This window comes from Falco naumanni, chromosome Z, assembly GCF_017639655.2.
Source record: "Falco naumanni isolate bFalNau1 chromosome Z, bFalNau1.pat, whole genome shotgun sequence".
Taxonomy (NCBI): Eukaryota; Metazoa; Chordata; class Aves; order Falconiformes; family Falconidae; genus Falco; species Falco naumanni.
Window position 1 is genome coordinate 39,610,208 of NC_054080.1, and position 19,081 is coordinate 39,629,288.

The window sequence follows — 19,081 nt, forward strand, 5'->3', positions numbered from 1 at the left end:
CTGTTGAGACATTGATATAAAAGTCTTGCTGCTCAATAGAAATGTCCATAATTATTCAGCAGAAGCCCTTAATTATCACCAAGTCAGGAGAAGATTTTGTAATTATTAATATTTATGGTTTTGACAGTGGAAATGTGGTAGACAAACAGAAGTGTTAAAAGGTGGACTCACCTGTGACTTCTCCTTATCAGTTCCACCCAGAGGATGTGTTTCTCCTAAAAAGAACCATTTCGTAAACACTAATAATTTATGTAATTTCCTCTTATTTTCTAGAGCGACAGATGCCAGCACAGTATAGTTAGGGAAAGACTTGCTCAAACTTCTAGTGTTTTAAAGTCAGTCTTCTTTCAGCTAAATCCAGAACAGATATTGATTCTCAATTTATATTTTTCAAATTTAAATGGAGAATGAACACATGCCGTGTATAGTAATTGAGGTGGAGAGGCATTTAACACCCAAAGTATTGATTAGCATTTGCTTGCTTATGCACCATTGATTGTGAACTGCAGTTAAGTCTCTCTTTGAAGCACTCAGGTTTAAGTCTGTATGATGTTAGGACTTGCTGCATACTAATATCTGCGTGATAATGATTTTGTGCTGTGTCTTTATCAAACATGTATACCCTTGGCAAAGCAAAAGATTTTCCATTTTTGTCATTCTTACAGTGCTTAAAAGGGATGATATTATGTTATATTTTATTTCATTTGGTTGGAGTCTTTTTGGTGGTGTTTTTTTTTTTTTTGTTGTTTGTTTGGGGTTTTTTTGGTTTTGTTTTTTGTTTTTTAATAAATATATTTAATGTGATTGCACATTAAATGTGATTGCACAGAGCTGTGCTGGCATCAGGTCTAAAGAAAATAAAGAGTACATGCTGAGGTTATAGCTTAATGCTACAACCAGGACTAGAAGGCATGCGTTGCTATTCAGGTAAATAATATGGGCGAGCTGTGAACCTTTAATCAGTATGACTGATCTCAAAAGTTAGGTTAGAAGAGGGCAAGTACATCCAGTTGAAGAACATAATAATTCATACCCTAATATTGGATCGAAAAAAAATAACCAACCAACAAACACCCCCCCCCCCCCCCAAAAAAAAAAAAAAAAAAAAAAAAAAAAGAGAAATGGTGGGCTGCCTTGGTATTGATGCTTTTACATACAACAGAACAAGAGGAATTATTAAGAGATATGCTGCTTTCAGGCACAGGGTTGATTCAGGTATTTTTCTAGTGTTCTCTTTGGATGCAGTTACAGTAAGTGGTGATCATTGTATTAATCTGAATATGATATTTTTCACTGGCAGATAATTGTGATGATCAGTTGGTGTCTACTTTGCCTCAGTCATCATTCAGTAGTTCATCAGAGCTGTCTAGCAGTCACAGCCCTGGATTTGCAAGGCTTAATCGAAGAGAGGGTAAGTGCAATTTATCAGTTGATTGATGATATGCCTTTACAAGACTTTTTTAAAGGATTTTTTGAACCTGCGCACATTATTAAAATGATACATAGTGAACATATTCTGTGATATTGGGACTGGTTAGAGTTACTTTTCTTGTTTTAAGGAGAATGGGAAGTTAAAACAGTCTCAAAGAATTCATTTGGCCAAGGACACTAAGCTTTTAGTGGTAAAATTATACATTCAGACACTTGTGAACATTTTACTAATCTTAATGTAAACTTTTCATCATGACTGAACCCAAAATCTTCATGTAATTTTCTAAAATAAAATGTAAACATTTTTGGACATATATTTGTGCTACTCCTACAACATTATTTTTTTTTCCTAACAAGGCAATAATAACATAAATAAGATCTTTTCTCCTAGAGGACAAATAGAAGCAGAAATATATGAATGGCATTGGTAAATGCAGATTCCTTTTGGAAAGACATAACCAGATATTCAGGAAATATTTTTGAGAAACTGTTTAATCTTTTTTTCTGACAATTTAAAATCTTGATTATTGTAATTTTATTTCCTCACTGAGCCTAGTATCTTATTGTGCTAATTCACTGACACTGTAACAAACTACATAACTGGCATATGGTCCACATTTTTACTAAAGTGAAGTAAACTTGCTGGTTAAGATATTATTTATGTTATACCTCTACATAAGTGTGTGGAGAGCTCTGTATCATTTCTAGTTGTCTCACTTTCTTTGATATAGTAATTAGACATACTTTTTCAGTCTTTTTGGTCAATTATGGGACACTTGCTTTTGCTAAATGTAATTCAACTTTGATAGCATTGTTAATTTTGTCTTTTCTGACATGTAGCTAAAAAGATTTGAACATGGGTATGTCAGAAGATCTAGAGATTAGCCATTTTAGCTAAAGTTTAGTGGTAACTAAAATCTTTATAATTTGTGTCAAGGATAATCTAGGAATAAGAAATGATTAATTTCTTTTAATTACTTTAAACATGTTTTCTGCTCTTAATGAAAACAGTCATATTTTCTGCATGAAGCTTTTTCACACTATCTATTAGCTTATGTAAAATGTCAGAAAATGGATTTAAATTGTCAAGACATGTCACATTAGACTTTGTGCTGTGTTTGTGACCTATTTATAATAAGTAATTATGTTCAAAAGTCATGTTAACAATACATGTAAGTACATTGAATATTAAAAAACTAGAAATTAACTTTGAAATACTTTGAAAACTCTGTCATCAGCCTCATTAGGTAAGTATCTAAGAAACTCAGTCATTCCTGTCAAGAACATATTAACGGCAATTTTTCTTCTTTTTTCTCTAGCATATCACCAAAAATCTTGGTCATAATATCACAGCGCTAATGGTATGGGGAATAAATATCTTTAGGAAGGGTTGTTTTTGTTTTTAAACAGAGGAATATGGTCTTATTAATAAACAGAATCTCACTTGATAACATACCTAAAAATAATATTCTGCTTTAAAACTATGGCTTTAAAAACAGCTAAATGTGGGTTGAAATTAAATCAATTTAGATACTCAAGAGCATATGTTGCTATTTCAAATCATCTTTGGTGTTCGTAAATAAATTGTGATCCACTGGGTAGTCTAAGTTCAAGCAAGTTACGAAGCTCAGCTTCCCACCTATTGGAAAGCTGTCTGACAAAGTAAGCACAGTGGCTGGAGCTGCTATATGGGCTTATGGGAAAAGAAACTCTATAGACACTGACTTCTGTTTATTCCCCATAAGAGAGCAAGAAAGAAAGTGATTCAAAGGTGCAGTTCTGGAAAACCTCACAATTATTGTCTCTCAGGTTACAATCTAGTCTTAATAATTCAGCATTAATGCAGACAATAAGAACCATGCTGGTTATTTAGAGCCATTCAAATACATCCAGTTCTCCTCATATATTTATTTATTTATTATATTTTTAAAACAATATATATAATCGGTAAGTACATAAATGAAATCTTAAGAACATTTTGCGCTATCAAGAACATTTCCATTCCTGAAACTCCATGATTTACTGAAACACTTGCTATGTACTGATAGGAAATCTATAGCAAAAAAAGGAATATGCCAATCTATTTCATTGTTCCAGTGTACCAATTTGATAAGCACAAACTTCTGTTTTGAATGAAGTTGTGATATTAAAGAAAATTATATATTGTTAACTTAATTTGAAGTAATATGTGCTCTTAAAATCTTAACATGTGAGCTCTCATCAAACAGTATATTGGTCTCCCCAAAAATGTAGAATTAAAAACTTTTTAAAATCATCTTTTATCACATGCTCTGAAGTTGTTTGTACCATGTTTTCATGCATTTTTTCTAGATATATAATTTCCTTCACATTGCCCTGGAGTCTGTGCATATATTAAAAATGCTTATAGCTGTATGTCTGGTATTTCACCACCTCATGTAGATACAAAGCAACAGGTTGCCTAATTAGAAGATTCCTAGCTCTCTTGTCTTCCCATTCCATGTACCTTATGATTGATTTACTTAATAGGGTACAGTTTTGAATGCCTTATTCATTTGTTGTGTTCAAATATTTTGTTGGTTAAATAACTTATGACTGGAACATTTGGTTAGGTACCTTTTGGTTCATTCAGACATAATTCTATGTAATTGTGTAGAAGAAGTGAGCTGAAAATTCTCTTCAGTCTTTAATAAATTAATCTTAAATGAATTAGTCTTAATTTAAATTTTCTTTTTTTCAGTAAGAGTAGAGACTTGGTACTTACTACAGAACAAGGAATACCTTTTCTATACTGAACCTGTATTTAACTCTTTCCTGTGAGTTTTCAGGGGAAAACCTGACTAGTTTTGTAGGTGTATGTACATGGCAGTTTTATTTGTATGGAATAAATCAAGTCTTTATACGTATGTGGTTATAAGCAAATGGATTTAGTCACACAGGAAATGGTTGTTAACCTATATAGATAGACTGGAAAAAAAGATCTGTTATTAGGAGAGTATGACTGGAAAAAAAGATCTGTTATTAGGAGAGTATGACTTGGATTGCTGTGTTGTCAGCAATCTCATGGAAGCAATGAACACATCATTACCGTTTCAAAATAAATTGTCTGAAAAATGTAAATAAGTTTTGCCTTTAATATGGATAATTCTCTACTTTGAATAAAACCAGATCATTTATCCAGCCAAGGTTAGTGTCTGGGAGTGATTATGAACTTCTAACATTCCATTTAGACAAATAGATTATGGTCCTAGTCCAATAATACACTTCATTCTTATAATGCAAATTTAGGGACAATTGAACACAATTTATACAAGAAAAAGTACAGTGGTTTTGCACAGATTACTTAGGAGTCAAATTGTTGTCAGTCATCAGTAAAGAAATAAAACAAATATGCATATAAACCCACACCGTTTCCACTGGCAAAGAAAAGCTAGAAATTAGTGGGAAGTTTATCAGGAATGAGGGAAGTTGCATTGAAGGGGGAAATAGTTATTCAACCATACAGATTTGTTGTTACTAAATGTAGAAAATTGATAGGAAAAGTTGAAGAGGTGGAGGAGACAATGCTATAGTTTCAAAGAAAGTACATTATGTAGTTTAAATTAAGCAGTAACAAAAATGATGACAACAGAGAAAGATTAGTAAAACAGGTAACTGCAATTACATTTCAGCTTTCTGTGAAGGAGTGGGATAATGTGGTTGAACTACATGACAACAAAAAAGTTCTTTTCAGTCCATTAGCAGCTAAGGAAAATGATAACATCTAGGAATAACTTGTTAATTGTTCTTCAAAATTTTTATTATTATTAGTGCATTGGTTTCAGGAAGCTTTGCAAATAGTACTCAAGCACAGCTAATGAATGAACAGCTAAAGCAGTTACATCAGCTCTGCTTGCTATAATGGAAAAGCAGATGGAAGAGTCAGGTAACAAGAATTGAGTAAAAACCCAAACACTAATAGCAGTCAAATTTTTAAATGGAAATATAGATCTCATAAACCCCTGGTTTAATTAATTGATGTTAGTAGACATAAATGCCAGCATTTAATACATATGGAATTTGACTTTTGGCCTAATGTTTTATGACTTTTTAATTTTAAATAAAAGCATGATAGCAATGCAACCCAAATAAAATGGATTAAGAACCAGCTGGTTGATCTCCAAAAGTGTTCATCATGACTATGTAACAGTGTTTCCACAGAAGTTCAGAGGAAACAGTGAGGGCAACTCTGTTCAATACTTCTGTTGATTATATACAAGTAAACAAATATAATTTGTATGAAATGCGGAAAGAGTTGACAACTGGTGAAATAGTGAATAACATGGCAAAGCAATTATGCAGAGATATGGTAATCCATTTACCTATTGAAATAAACACTTCAACAGGGTGAGTTATAGAGTATTTAGAAGAAAGAAGAGGTTATACTTCTCAAATAGGAACTGTATCCTACAAAATTGTGGCTCTCAAATTAATCTGGGAGTTTGAGCTGAATTAGAAATCTACCATTAGCGTGTTCTCTAGCAAAAAGAAGGAATGAAGCTTTTGTATATGTATACAGAAGAAAGGAGTTCTTATTGTCCATATAGCTATACGGTTTACCACAGACTTGTGTTGTAAAATTCTGGATTCTGAAAGGCTTGTTGAAAAATTAGGTTGTTTTTTCTGTGCCAGTTCCACCACTGTAAATAGCTGATACAAAAAGTCTAAGGGAGGTCCTTTTTTTAAAATGTGTCTTTCCATGTGAAGCTAAGAGAAACAAAAGGAAAAATGAAAAAAAAAAAAAAAAAAAAAAAAAAAAAACCCTAAAAAAAACCAAACAAGAGAAGAAGGATATGCTCTCATATCTGCAAAAGACTTGAAAAAGCCATGTGAGGACAGAAGCATTTGAGTATGTGTATGTCTTAAAAGTAGGTACTTAGTCCAAAAAGGGTCTTTTTTTAGTATTTTTCTTTTTTACATAAAATATATAGGCAGCACAGTCTTCTTTATAGGTAAAAACAAGGCATCCTAAAAGAAGAGAAAAAAGGCCAGCACGCAGACCATGCCTACTTGGACTGGTGGTAGGAACCATGAGTAACAATATCTAACCTGGGTCATCAAGGATGTGTCACCGTCCACTGTTAGCCAATAATTTTCATGGTGAGTAGTTAGATTAAGTTTGGCCCTTCAGATGATTTGCTCCATGTGTAAATAGAAAAGGTTTCTTGACATATTGTCTACTAGCACTGACCTGTGGATACACCCTCAGCCAGACAGGGAGGAGGTTATGCCGTTGTTGAGGTCAGGATCTTCAGGTTTTGTCTGCAGTGGGATCATTCATTCATCAGCATCAACACACAAAGTCCTCTCATTCACCTTTCCAATCCCACTGGAAAAGATTTATTAATAGGACTGAACCCCGTACACCCATTATACCCAGGAATGAAGGATTTTTGAATTAATGATCCTTTGCAGCTTTACAAGTAAAAAATTCAGAAGACAACTGCTCTACAAGGGTACACATACCTGCAGAAAAGCCTTGATATTTTGGCAGCTAAATGAGCAGGACAGGGATTTGGCTGTGATTGCCTTGCCCCATATTCACACACAATTGCTTGATTAGAATATGACAGAAGAAAATTGAATATAGAAGTTTTTAAGTAGCCAATAAATCTGGCTTACAGCTTTCTGTCTCCCTGAAGTAGGAAGAAACTCATGTATTTTAATTATGCTGTCAGCTCACATTGCCAGATTTTCAGATGCAGCCTGGAAACTCGAATGAGTTAATAGCTACCAAGACCTGGTTTTTGTCTGGTACGCATACAGAGGTTCTTTGCCTTTTCCATTAATCCTTACCCTACAATTTCACTGAATATTAAATACACCTTATTGCACTAATTTTCATGCAAAGAGCATTTAAAGGATAGTTTATTCAATATGGTACTGTAAACCCCATATTTTTTTAAAAATTCCTATAGTTTAATCACTTTTGAGAATTCATACTAAATAGGTCAAAATGGATAAATGACTTCTACCTATCAGTAGTTAAAGAAAACATCAAGGAAACAGTTAAAGAAAAACTAATATCTTTCACACAAGAAGAAAGATCTATTTTCAGCGGTTTTTTTTCTTTTTTCCTAAGGAACAGTTTAACCTGAATAATCTAATGCTAACAATTAAAAGAAAAAAGCAGACAAATTAAAAATTTTAATAGCAGCTAGGTTTGTTAGTCAGAAAAAGATAATTAGAAAGAGCTTACTCTCTCCATTTCATTAGTATGCAAATAAAATTCATTAAAGCTGATATTTTGCTTTATTACAAGCAATAAGAAAATTAAACTAGAATGAAAAAGATTCAGTCTGATGGTAATCATTGTGTTTTTATAAATCAACAGCAAATCTAAGTTGATACAGCTAACATGGCCTAGATTTTTATGATTTACCTGACTTCAATAGATATGTCAGGAAAAAGGCAAAAGTGACAATAGACATCTTTTCCTTTAAAACTAATTAAAATAAGCAATGGCTACAGACACACATAAAAGACAAGATGCTGTGTACCACTGTACTGTCAATGATATTCCTTTACCATTCAGTTTTTGAGGGAGAATTAATGGATTTATTTTTTTTTAACTACTGCAATAATTAGTTCAGTGCAAATATTTTCATCAGTCAGTATATTAATTATGAAAGTATTTTTAATGCCATTCTACAGCTTCACTTTTTCTATAGGAAATGTTTTTAACACCTGTTTTGAACACCTTAAGATGTATGTGTACATATGAAAGTTGTATATTGAATTCTACATTCAGTACAAATTTTAATAAATTATTAAGTTCACACTAGCTTCAATGAAGGCCAGATTTGAAACAGTAGTATGTCATTAATGTCCAAAGGTGAATTTATGGTGGGTTTGTTTCCCTTTGTTTTAGGCTTTTGTGTATCTGTGTGTGTGTGTTGCAATTCTGAAATTGCAAAAGGGTGTGTGGGAGAGAGAAAGGAAAGGAAGAAAAGAAAGAAAAAGAAAAGAAAGTAAAGAAAAGAAAGGGAGAAAGAAAGAAAGAGAGAGAGAAAGAAAATTATTCCTAAATAGAGAAAGTATCTGCGATAAAAAAATCTACAAATATTTTAAGTATATACAAAGCATTGTGCTTTCATGAACATTTATGAGGGGATAGGAATATTCATACAGTGATTTCCAGAACGTGAATTCCAGCTTTGTTGTGAAAATTCATTCAAGCATAAGAAAGCATAAAAATATTTCAACCAGAGCAATTTCATGTGGGAGAACATCTGTGGAATAGTAAACTCAGACTATGGTGAAATTTACAGAAAAAGCAAGGGGAAATGGTAATAAGGTATTTTGTTGTTAAAATTGTTTGGGACTGGAATATAGCTATAGGAATAGAAAAAAGTGAGAATAAGTTTTGCAAAGAGTTGCATCGAACTGCAATACTCAAATACTCTTCTAAGCAAACTTGAACTGGCTGAGAGCAAGATCAAGTAAAAATTTACTTGAGAAAACTAATTTGTTACAATCATGTATACTATGACTTTTTTTAAACTCAATATAATAAAAATTAGAAATCCTGATTTATCTATATTGGTATTTTGTATCTTGATAGTTTTAAATAATCTATTTTTGAAATCATAAAGACCAAATTTTATTAAAAAAAAAAAATGTAATATCTTTTAGAGAGTTATAATAAAATAACTCCCAAGCTTGCTTTGCAGTAACAAATAATTTAAGTACATACCCCCTTTAATATTTTGCAGGATGAAAAGATAGATCATAAGTGTTGATGCATCTGGTTTACCTCAAATTCTTCCTGGAATGTTCAAGGGAGTAGGGGAGTTGGATTTTTCTCCCCACCCCAACCCCTGCCCTGACAATTCAAAAGCATGCAGAAGCATTCAACTATTTCTTGATGGCTCAAGATCAGAGAATTTGGACAATTTCCTAAATTAAAAAAGGATAGAAAATTTTCCATATGATGTAATCTGATCTAACTTCAGTTGTAGTGCAAACCAAATTTGAGTGTCTTCAATCCCTGGTTTTTTTAATAATTCTTAAATTTTTCAATTCTAACGGAAGGTAATATAAAAATATAGAACATTCTTCCTAACAAACCCCCACAGAAAGTTTAGAGACTTCAGTTTAGAGACTTTAATTTGACAAAGGATCTGCCTCTTGCCATCTCCTTTAAAGCATTTTTCCTTACCCCATTAGTGCTCAATTTGCTGTCATACAAAATGTGCTTTTCTATATTATGATCCTATTCATACTTTTATTGCACTGGGACAGTATTGCCATATCAGTTGGCTGGTTTGAAAGCTCAGAATTCCTATGCTAAATTAATCTCAAAGTCCTACAAAATGGTAGCATTCTCATGAATATCTTAATCACTATTTCTGTCAGTCTCACATAGGCTGGTAATTCAACTAAATACTATCAGAATCTTTATAATATTAAGGTACATTTATCATATTACATTATAATCTACATCTTTAGATATCTCAAAGATGGGGTTGTTCAACCTGGAGAGAAGAAGGCTTTGACTAGATCTTATAGTGGTGTTTCAAAATTAAAGGGGGCTTATAATAAAGGTAGGGACAAACATTTTAGTAAGGCCTGTAGTGATAGGAGAAGCGGTAATGCTTTTAAACTGAAAGAGCATAGACTTTGATTAGATATTAGGAAGAAATTGTTCACTGTGGGGATGGTGAGGCACTGGAGCAGGTTGCCCCCAGAAGCTGTGGATGCCCCATCCCTGGAAGTGCTCACAGCCAGGCTGCAGGGGGCTTTGAGCAGCCTGGTCTAGTGGAAGGTGTCCCTGCCCAGAGCAGGAGAGTTGGAACTAGATGATCTTTAGGGTCCTTTCCAACCCAAACCATTCTAATATGCTATGCAGAAAATCCTATCCTAAGCCACTTCAGAAAATAGTATGTAGAAGCTGAAAGTAAATTAAAGACTCTTGAAACATATGTCTCTAGAAAGGAAAAGACTCTTCATGTTAAATTGAATCCTATCTAAAGTAGGACTAACAGGTGAAAGTAACTTTGACTTTACTCTATCTCATCTTTTTGCTATACAAGTCATGTTATACGTAATATCAAATAGTAGTTTAAATACACAGATATAAGATAATGGCTTTATATATGCAAAATACATACTTATATTTTTATTTACTTTTTAAACTTTCTGTCACAATCTGGTCCTGCTCAGGAGACAAATACTGAGAAGAGTTTTTGAAGTGAGATTTACAGTGAAATCCTACTACTTATCAGTTTTGATTAAATTTCATTGGTTTCCAGGCAAGCTGAAGAACAGCAGTAGCTGTCTCACAGTCATATATCCTTTTGGTTTTCTTCCAAAACAGAAATAATTTATATTCTAGGTAAGTAATTTTCAGTTACAGGCTGCTGTATGTAAAGTGTTAGGCAGAAAAATTAGTGTTAGAACATGAAAACTAATGAAAAATAAAACCATTACATTATATTGGCTACTATATTTCGTTCAGATTACTGGTGGACAATGAAATCTGTCTATGGTTCCTCAATCAGTTTTGCTGTTGTCCAGGGGCTTCATTCATGACCAGACAGGTTATAATAAACTATTTGGATGTAGGGAATGGAAAGAGGGTATAACAAAGGTTTCAGTTGTACAGAGCGGTGTGTAACAGCACACTAATGTCCTTGTCCATGATGGAATTAATTCCACTCATTGCTCCTGGTATAAATGTCACACAGAACTGCTATGGTCCAGCTAAGCTTGCAAGATGGCTGTGTGGACTTTATGAATTTCTTCACTTGCACTGGAGTTGTTCCAATAACTCCTCCCAATGACTAAAATCAGCAGAAAAAGGTCAAGTAGCTCTATCAGAAGGATTATTGATGTACCAACAGAAGTGATAATGTACTTTAAGGGTTTTTTTAACCCAGTTAAATTGGCATGATGGCAGATAGTGAGGTAGAGTTAAGTAGAATTGATTTGAATGGAATCAGTAGAACTTTTTATGAATATCTTTTTTAAATCCTTTATAGAAGTAGGTTTTTTTGGAGGCTTTTCTGCCTGCTACTTCATTTTTCTTTGCCATTATTTAACAAAAATAAGAATTCTGTTATAAGTTTAGTAATACAAAGTTCAGTATTATGCATTATTATATATTAATATCATTTAGAAATCAATATATTGCAATACATCTTAAAATTAACACTTATGTCATTTGCAGGATCAAAAATATTTCCATTAGTTATTTTCTAGAGTTAAATAATTTAGGAACATGTGGATACTCCACAAAACCTTCACCTGTGTGTTTTGTTTATTTTTTTCTCACCTTTCAAACAAAGGAGAAAAAGGAATAAAAAATTTCCATAAATATCATAGTATGTGAGCTGCTTTACATAATTCTATAGTTTTTACAATCCTGCTTAAATTTTAAATATTTGGGACTTAAATTGCAGTCATGAAGATTCTAGAATTTAAATAATTTATTTAATGTGCTTTCTGTTGCAGTCTCTTCCTAGCGTCATATTGGTACCTGCTATCAGTTAGTAACAAATATAAACTTGACCTTTTCTTCCTATCTTGTAAATTGTAGATCATGAACTACATTATATGAAACTAAAAGCTTATCACTAAATTAAGCTGTTCAGTCTTCAGTACCTCAGGGTAAACAAGTCCTCTTCCTTTGTATAGTATGTGAATTTCTCTAGCTTACCAACACTACTGTTTGAGGGTTTTTTTACTTTTAAGAATAACTCACATTATGTTTTGTTGTTTTGTTGTTTCAGGGTAAGGTTGTTTGTTTTGTGGTTGTTTTTTTTTGGTTTTTTTTTTTTTTTTGGTTTTTATTTTTTTATTTTTTTTTTTTTTTTTTTTCTTGGGGGGGTAGGAAGGCCTTTCTTTCCTACCAATACATTTCAAAAAGTCTTTATTCATTTTATACAGCCATTCATTCTACATATTAAACTGTTTTTCACTCTGCTTTTTACAACTGAAATACAGCTGTACATTAGGCTTATCATGACTGTGCCTAGAAAGCAAATAAAAGGTGCACTATTTACATTTATGCACAGGTCTCAGTTCAGCCTTTTATGTAAGGGATGGTTTGGGGGTGATTTTAGTGTCTAACTTGAGCATTGCAAGAACAAATAGACATCCACTGCAAAACTCAACTTTTGCAAATACTCTGAGGTTCAGCGGGTATAGTCAAATTGTCATATCTTCTGGTTGATGTAGTCTAACCCTTCAGCACAGAATTAACTTGAATAGAATTATTCTTGTTGTTTGTAACTTGTGCTGATTATCAGAGATACCTGTGTGTCATTGCACACTAAGGTTAATGTCTGCCTGAGGCATGAGTGGATTCTAACTCATAGATTATCCTCTGTACCATTTGCATGACAACATAAAGAGATCATTGCTAAATGGAACAGGAAAAAAACCCAAACATTTTGAGATAAATAGTAATTCTACATGTTATGGAAATAAATATCACAAAAACATTGCAAAAAAGGACAATTTGAAATAGTTTTGGGCACAGAGAAATGTAACCCTAAATAATACTGTTTGAGGAATTAGTTGTAAATTAAAATCTAAAATAAAAATCCAATATGAAATTCCAAATTATGAAATTGTTACCTATATTAACAAATCCGTCTCAGGAGAGGTTATCCATTGTGTTCCAACCTAATTAATCATTCTTAGAATAACATAATGCACCTAAAAATTCAATGGAAACCCCAAGAATTTTTAAAGTCTGAAATACAAACTAGAATTTGAATCCATTACCCAAGTATTTTGTGAACAATAATTAAAATAAAAGGTCATGAGAAACTCATACTAACAAATTCTCCAGGAAAGATAAGAAGGTCTTAAAACCATTTGCATCCTTGCCAGACAGGTCATTTTGCTGCAAGATTTAATCTTCAAAAAAAGGACTCTGAAGACTGAAATAATATCTTGTACTCAATAATGGCCAAGAATGCTGGGTATTAGAGAAGTATCTTTACCCACTTTATCAATATTTATTTTTGGTTGATAAATTGAAATGGTCTCTTATTGTAAAACTTCTAAAATGTGACATCAGTACTGAACACCCTGCAAGTGCAAGCAGTATAATACAAGTACAGCTAATACAATTTTGAAATGCAGATAGAATTTTAAGTACATAATTAGTGTCATTGATCAGACATTGATTCAAAAATATCCACAACTAAGATCTTCAGTGTTGCCAGCAGCAAGAAGAAAGGCAAAAGGGTGGGAATTTTAACACAGGCACAATCCAGACCCCTTGATGTGTATAGAGACTTCAGCATAATTTCTGATGATAATTGTTTGATTTCAGTAATAGTGTGAAATTCTATTGAAAATTCTGAATTTTTAAAAGGGAATGTTAAAGAATAATTGTAATAATTTAATAAATATATCTAAACAAGTGTGTAAAATAGCCTTCAACCAAATCTTTTTAGTGTTATATTTTATTTATGTTGTTCTGTAAGTGATGAGTAAAAGTTATGCTCATTATTTTTAGAAATAAAGCAACCAAAGTCTGCCTTTGATACTAAATCCTTGAGCTATAGAAAGATGTACGTCTTTCTGATGGGGAATCAAAAGGGTCTGTTGATTCTAATGTGTAAATTTTCAAAAACAGACTGGCAGGAGATCACTGATAAATCTGTTTTCAGACAGCTCTTGATATTTCAACTTCTAACATTCTAAATGTGATGAAGCTTCTTCCTGTCTAAATATAAAAAGAAGGGCTGAAGTGGGATCCCTGTTTTTGTTGCTCTTTACAGGGATAAATAGATTTATACCTGGCAAGCAGAACCCTTTGTTTGAGGTTATTTTATGTCCATTCTTCTGAAATAGGATGTTTGCAGTTTAAGAGATTTTCTAAAATAATTGAGTTTTTACTTAAGCACAAAACCAAAAAAAAGGGAAAAGAATTGACTGTCGTTAAGTATGGATTCATCCCAAATCCAGGTGCTTAAAAACTGTAAAAGTATCTTAAGTCAAACCAAAATCAGGACTGATTAGCAATGAGAAATAATGGGAAAATATATCACTATTTGTTGGAAATAACTGTATTTTTCTCATTTTTTTCCAGCAGTTTTTTCATAGAAGACTTTTCATAAGATATTTAGCGGACCATTGCATGTCTTTCAATGTATCTTTACAGTCATGTGTTTCAATGTAACTTTACAGTATTTTATATCCAAAATATTGAAGACATCTTATAAAGATGCTGTAATTAATGAGCCATGAGATAGATATTTTATCTTCATTAATCATAATAATTCTGGACAGTGTTACAGTGTTGTTTTGTTTAGTTCTTTGTTAAGATATTGTTTTATTTCTCTGGGTCTTCAGTGTCTCCTCTCAAAAAAACAACCACCTTGATAACTGCAGAATATCCTTTTGATTTTTTGCTAACAAAATGTGGGACACTTTACATTGCTAAAAAGAGTATTGCATTTTGAAGTGACCATTATTGGCAAAAGACACAACTCTTCCTCTTTATAAATTAATTGCTCCTGAATGAAAATGATGTGGACAAAAAAAAAAATCTTCCATTTCCTTAAAAACTGATGGCTTTGCAGTTTTCAAAGTACAGCTATTATGGGTAGACTATCTTGAATGGAATACGTACTCTGACTTAGGTTTACAAAGTTTAACACAACCATAACTATGTACATTTCCGTTTTGCAAAGATGCAAATATTCAGTGGAAAGATTAGTAAGAGTACCTTGAACATTTACTACATATGCCTCATACATAATCTAAAATAGAATAAATGGAAACAGATTCTGTGTTTGCTATTGATTTTTTAATAATGAATCAAGCCTCTTGTATTTTAAAGTAATAATTCAATAGCTTTTTTTCAGTAATATTCTGCTTTCTGCACCCACCTTTGGTGCTGTATGTTTAGGTATAAGGTGTTTTTCATAAATAAAAAAATTATGTGTTTGACTATCCCAGACTACTTTTCTAAGTTGACTTTTCTACCTCCTGTAATGGTCATATCAGTAATAGTTATAAAATATATTATGTAGGGAAAATACAGTCCCTAATAAGTAGTTTTTGTATATACTCACAGGACTAACTACTAATTCACTGCAGAAGGCCAGCTGTCTGCATTTAGTAAAAAGTTGACCTTGAAATTGGTAAGCTTAGAAGAGTAGTCATGAAAGAGCAGCTCAGGCAAAAATTAAACGACCCATTAAAATCACAGATTTCACAACTCATTACATTGTTGACTGTGTTTCCTCCAGGGATTGTTTTGCCTTTTGGAGAACTGAGAAGGCTTGATTATTTTTCTAGCCTGTAGAAATATAGAAAGTCTTTCATCATTTAATTTTTTACAAGATGGAAGTGCTAGAGATATAAGTATTAAAAAAAAAAAAGGTAGAGTAATCTCAGTTTACTAATTTCAGCTTATTATTTCCTGATTAAAAAAAAAGGCAAAAGAAAACTAACAAAAAATCCACCTCACCTTCTATTTGGAACTGCAATAAACAATCTCTTATTTTTGCTGCTATTGAGTATTTGTCACATAAAATTAATTATGTGATCATAGTTAGTGCCTTTAAGTTTTCTAGTGTGTGTACGTGGGAACAGCGTAATGCTATCAGACTATTACAAGTAGAGATAAGGGACCATACACATGCATAGGATTCTTCATGCTCAAATAAGAAAGCACAAAACGCACCATGCTGCTGCTCTCATTTCTTAAGATCATGTGAGATATTATTCCTGCCAGAAATCCAGAAAATTTGTCTGTATCCACCTTTCCCAGGATTCCTAGAAGCTTATTTTCAGATTAATCTACTTGACTGTTCCATGTGTTTCACTTTAGTCTCAAAGACAGTGTTTTTACCTAGAATGAGACTTTTTGAGCCACTGTTAAGCAGCTCTCCCTCAAGTATTCATAATTTTCTGGGACTGGGAATTGAAAAGAAACAAGGAAGAATTTGGCAAAGTTAGGAGTGAACTGGGATTTCTAGCACATAAAATTGTAATACCAGGAGTGTCACTGTGAATACTGCTGGACTGATTGACCTAGTGCCAGGATCTGAAGCAGCTGGAGCTTCCTCCTGGGAAGGCATACACAGTGACAGGCAAGAAGAATTTTCTAAATGCCAAAATTGTGCTTCACAGAAGACAAGATTTCCCACTGCAGTTCCTGGCTATATTCCATCTGCAGTAGCACTTAATTCTTTTCATGTGCCTTTCCCACTAATTTCTCTAACATTTACACAATTTCCAAGATCAGAAGAGAATAAGGCACAATTACTTTTGTAGCTTTCTACTTGCTAGGGCAGTTTTGTCTTACATGGTTACAAATGGCCTTTAATCCAGGTTCCAGACTGACTGGACTCAGTGTCACAGTTGAAATACCAGATATTCAAACCATACATTCAAACCAGACCTGAAGTCACTGCACCTGGCTGACTGTCACATACAGAACTGACCCTGACCCTAAAGGTGCAGAATATCCTACCTTAAAAATAGTTATATATATATATATATATATATATATATATATATATATATATATATATAAATCCTCACCACCAAAATCCCTAAATAAATTTAATATTACCTGCCACTGATTCAGGTTTTGATCACTGGTGAGCCTTTGCCTTCTAATTGAATCAAAAGCAGATAGTATCTTAATATCTTAATCCACATCATAAAAGTTACCTACTGACAATATCTGTCCTCCATTTGTGCAACATGCTTGACCATTTTTGCCTCACAACATCAATATTTATGAAAAAAATATGACTCAACAATTAGAGAACATGCTCTAAGATCAGAATTTATTCTCTCTGAAAGTCATTTATTACCATCCCCTATTTTCATCTCACTTAAAGGCTTTATATAGTCTTCATACCAAGCATTTATGAAGTATTTATGGTGAATCTGACACAATTGTATTAAACCTCTCTAACTGAAGTCCAGTTCAAGTCACAGTGGACTTCTTTGTCCCAGTCTATACTTCTCATCTTTGATCACATTCTTGTATTTCTATACTGAATCTTCTGCCTTCCCATCACCTAAATAAAGCAGATGGAAATGAGCTGAAAAAAGATTCCCTTATTTCACTTCTGTTACCTGGTGTTAGCCCATAAATCTCAACAGCAGCAGTACTTCAGTGGAGTGGCACAAGCAGACCTTTTACAGTTGCCTTGCAACAAAACTTAATTATTTGTTTGCAAGGTTTATGCCAACCAAATGTGGTAGTTGATAAGGAAAAAAAAAAAAAAAAAAAAAAAAAAGGCAAGCATATTCTTGATACATATTCATCATTTCATAACTAGCAAAATCCTGATCTAAATCTTATAATTGTTAAGGGCAATTGTCAGGTAAATAAAGCGAATACAAAAAGACAGAAAATTAAGCCTGAAAGTGATTTTAGATACTTGGAAACAGAGAATTGTAATTGGAAGCAATGGATCACCTTAATAATAAACCATAGTACCAAGATAGACTAGAATGTGATTCTTCCTGCATTTTTTACAGATGAGTGGGTTTGAAAACCAGATGTATATCTTTTCCTTTTCATTTAACTTAATAAGGGAGGAGGAACACGTCAGTTCTTGGCAGGCTATGGTTGGGCAATCAATGTTCAGAGGTGACATCTGGCTGTAAAAGGCTCCATTAATATGATCAGCTGAGTGCACTTTGTGATTGATTGGTAGCCCACTCCAAGCCCATTTCTGTACCATACTATTTGGTAAAAGAAAATGTACTTATTAGTGCTAAATTACTTAAGCAATAGGCGTTGAAAGTGGAAATTTTTTTAGCTCTCATTTTTGTGTTGGCTCATAAAGTAGGGTGTCAGATACCAAATAAGGAAAAAAAAAAGTGATCATAAGATTTGTGTTTTTTCTAGAGACTATACTTGGACCTCTGAAGTTATCAATACTCTAACACTTCAGTGAAGATAATAATTTTTTAGTAATATAATGATATAGAACTGGTTTAGCCATTGTATAATGACATAAAGTAATTCTATATTAGTGTAGTTTACAAAAGTATTCATCCCATGATAAGGCTGTCATGCCACGAATATTCTTTGTACAGTGTTGGACAATAGAACACTCTTGGTTATTTTATTTGTGAAGTAGTTATATGTTAATAGGTCTCCAAAAGTTTTAATTACCCTTTCTGAAGGGAAACCCCTCCACCATGCTTAAATATGTAAAATGCATACTTTACACCTGGAAGAACTCAGGCAATGTTGTGTTTAACACTTATGTTATTTTGTGACTGCCTGCATTAGGTGGGAGATGAGAGGTGTGGGACAGTATGTGTCTGATGACAAAACTGGAAGAGCTTAACACACTGCTTTCCAACAACAATCTTTGTAAAAAATGTAACTTTTTAAATGTAAGATATGCTGCATTGCTATCGTGTTCTGGTCTGACTAGGAGAACAGGTATTATTTCTGTTGGAGATGATGTTTTTGCTGAGAACTTCAGTTAAATTTGGTTATCAGTAGTTAAGAATCTGCTGATTTCCCTATCCAAATTTTATGTACTATATCTGCATTCCTTTTTACTTAGTGTAGTCTGTCACATGTTTTGATGAAGCTTTGGCTTCTATTTTGGTGGATTTTAGGGTATGAAACTATGAGTTAGCCTTGGTAGGCAGAATATAACCTCTCAAACAAACTCCATTA

The 19,081-nt window shown here is 32.9% G+C and overlaps 1 protein-coding gene across 1 annotated transcript in view; it reads left to right on the forward strand.

Annotated features, from left to right (window-relative positions):
• LOC121081620 (contactin-associated protein-like 4) overlaps nt 1–19,081 on the forward strand; it is a 260,711-nt gene that overhangs the window by 44,868 nt on the left and 196,762 nt on the right. The window contains exon 2 of the mRNA XM_040580814.1: nt 1,301–1,411. Within this exon, the coding sequence (XP_040436748.1) occupies nt 1,301–1,411 (111 nt within the window). The remainder of the gene's footprint in view (nt 1–1,300; nt 1,412–19,081) is intronic.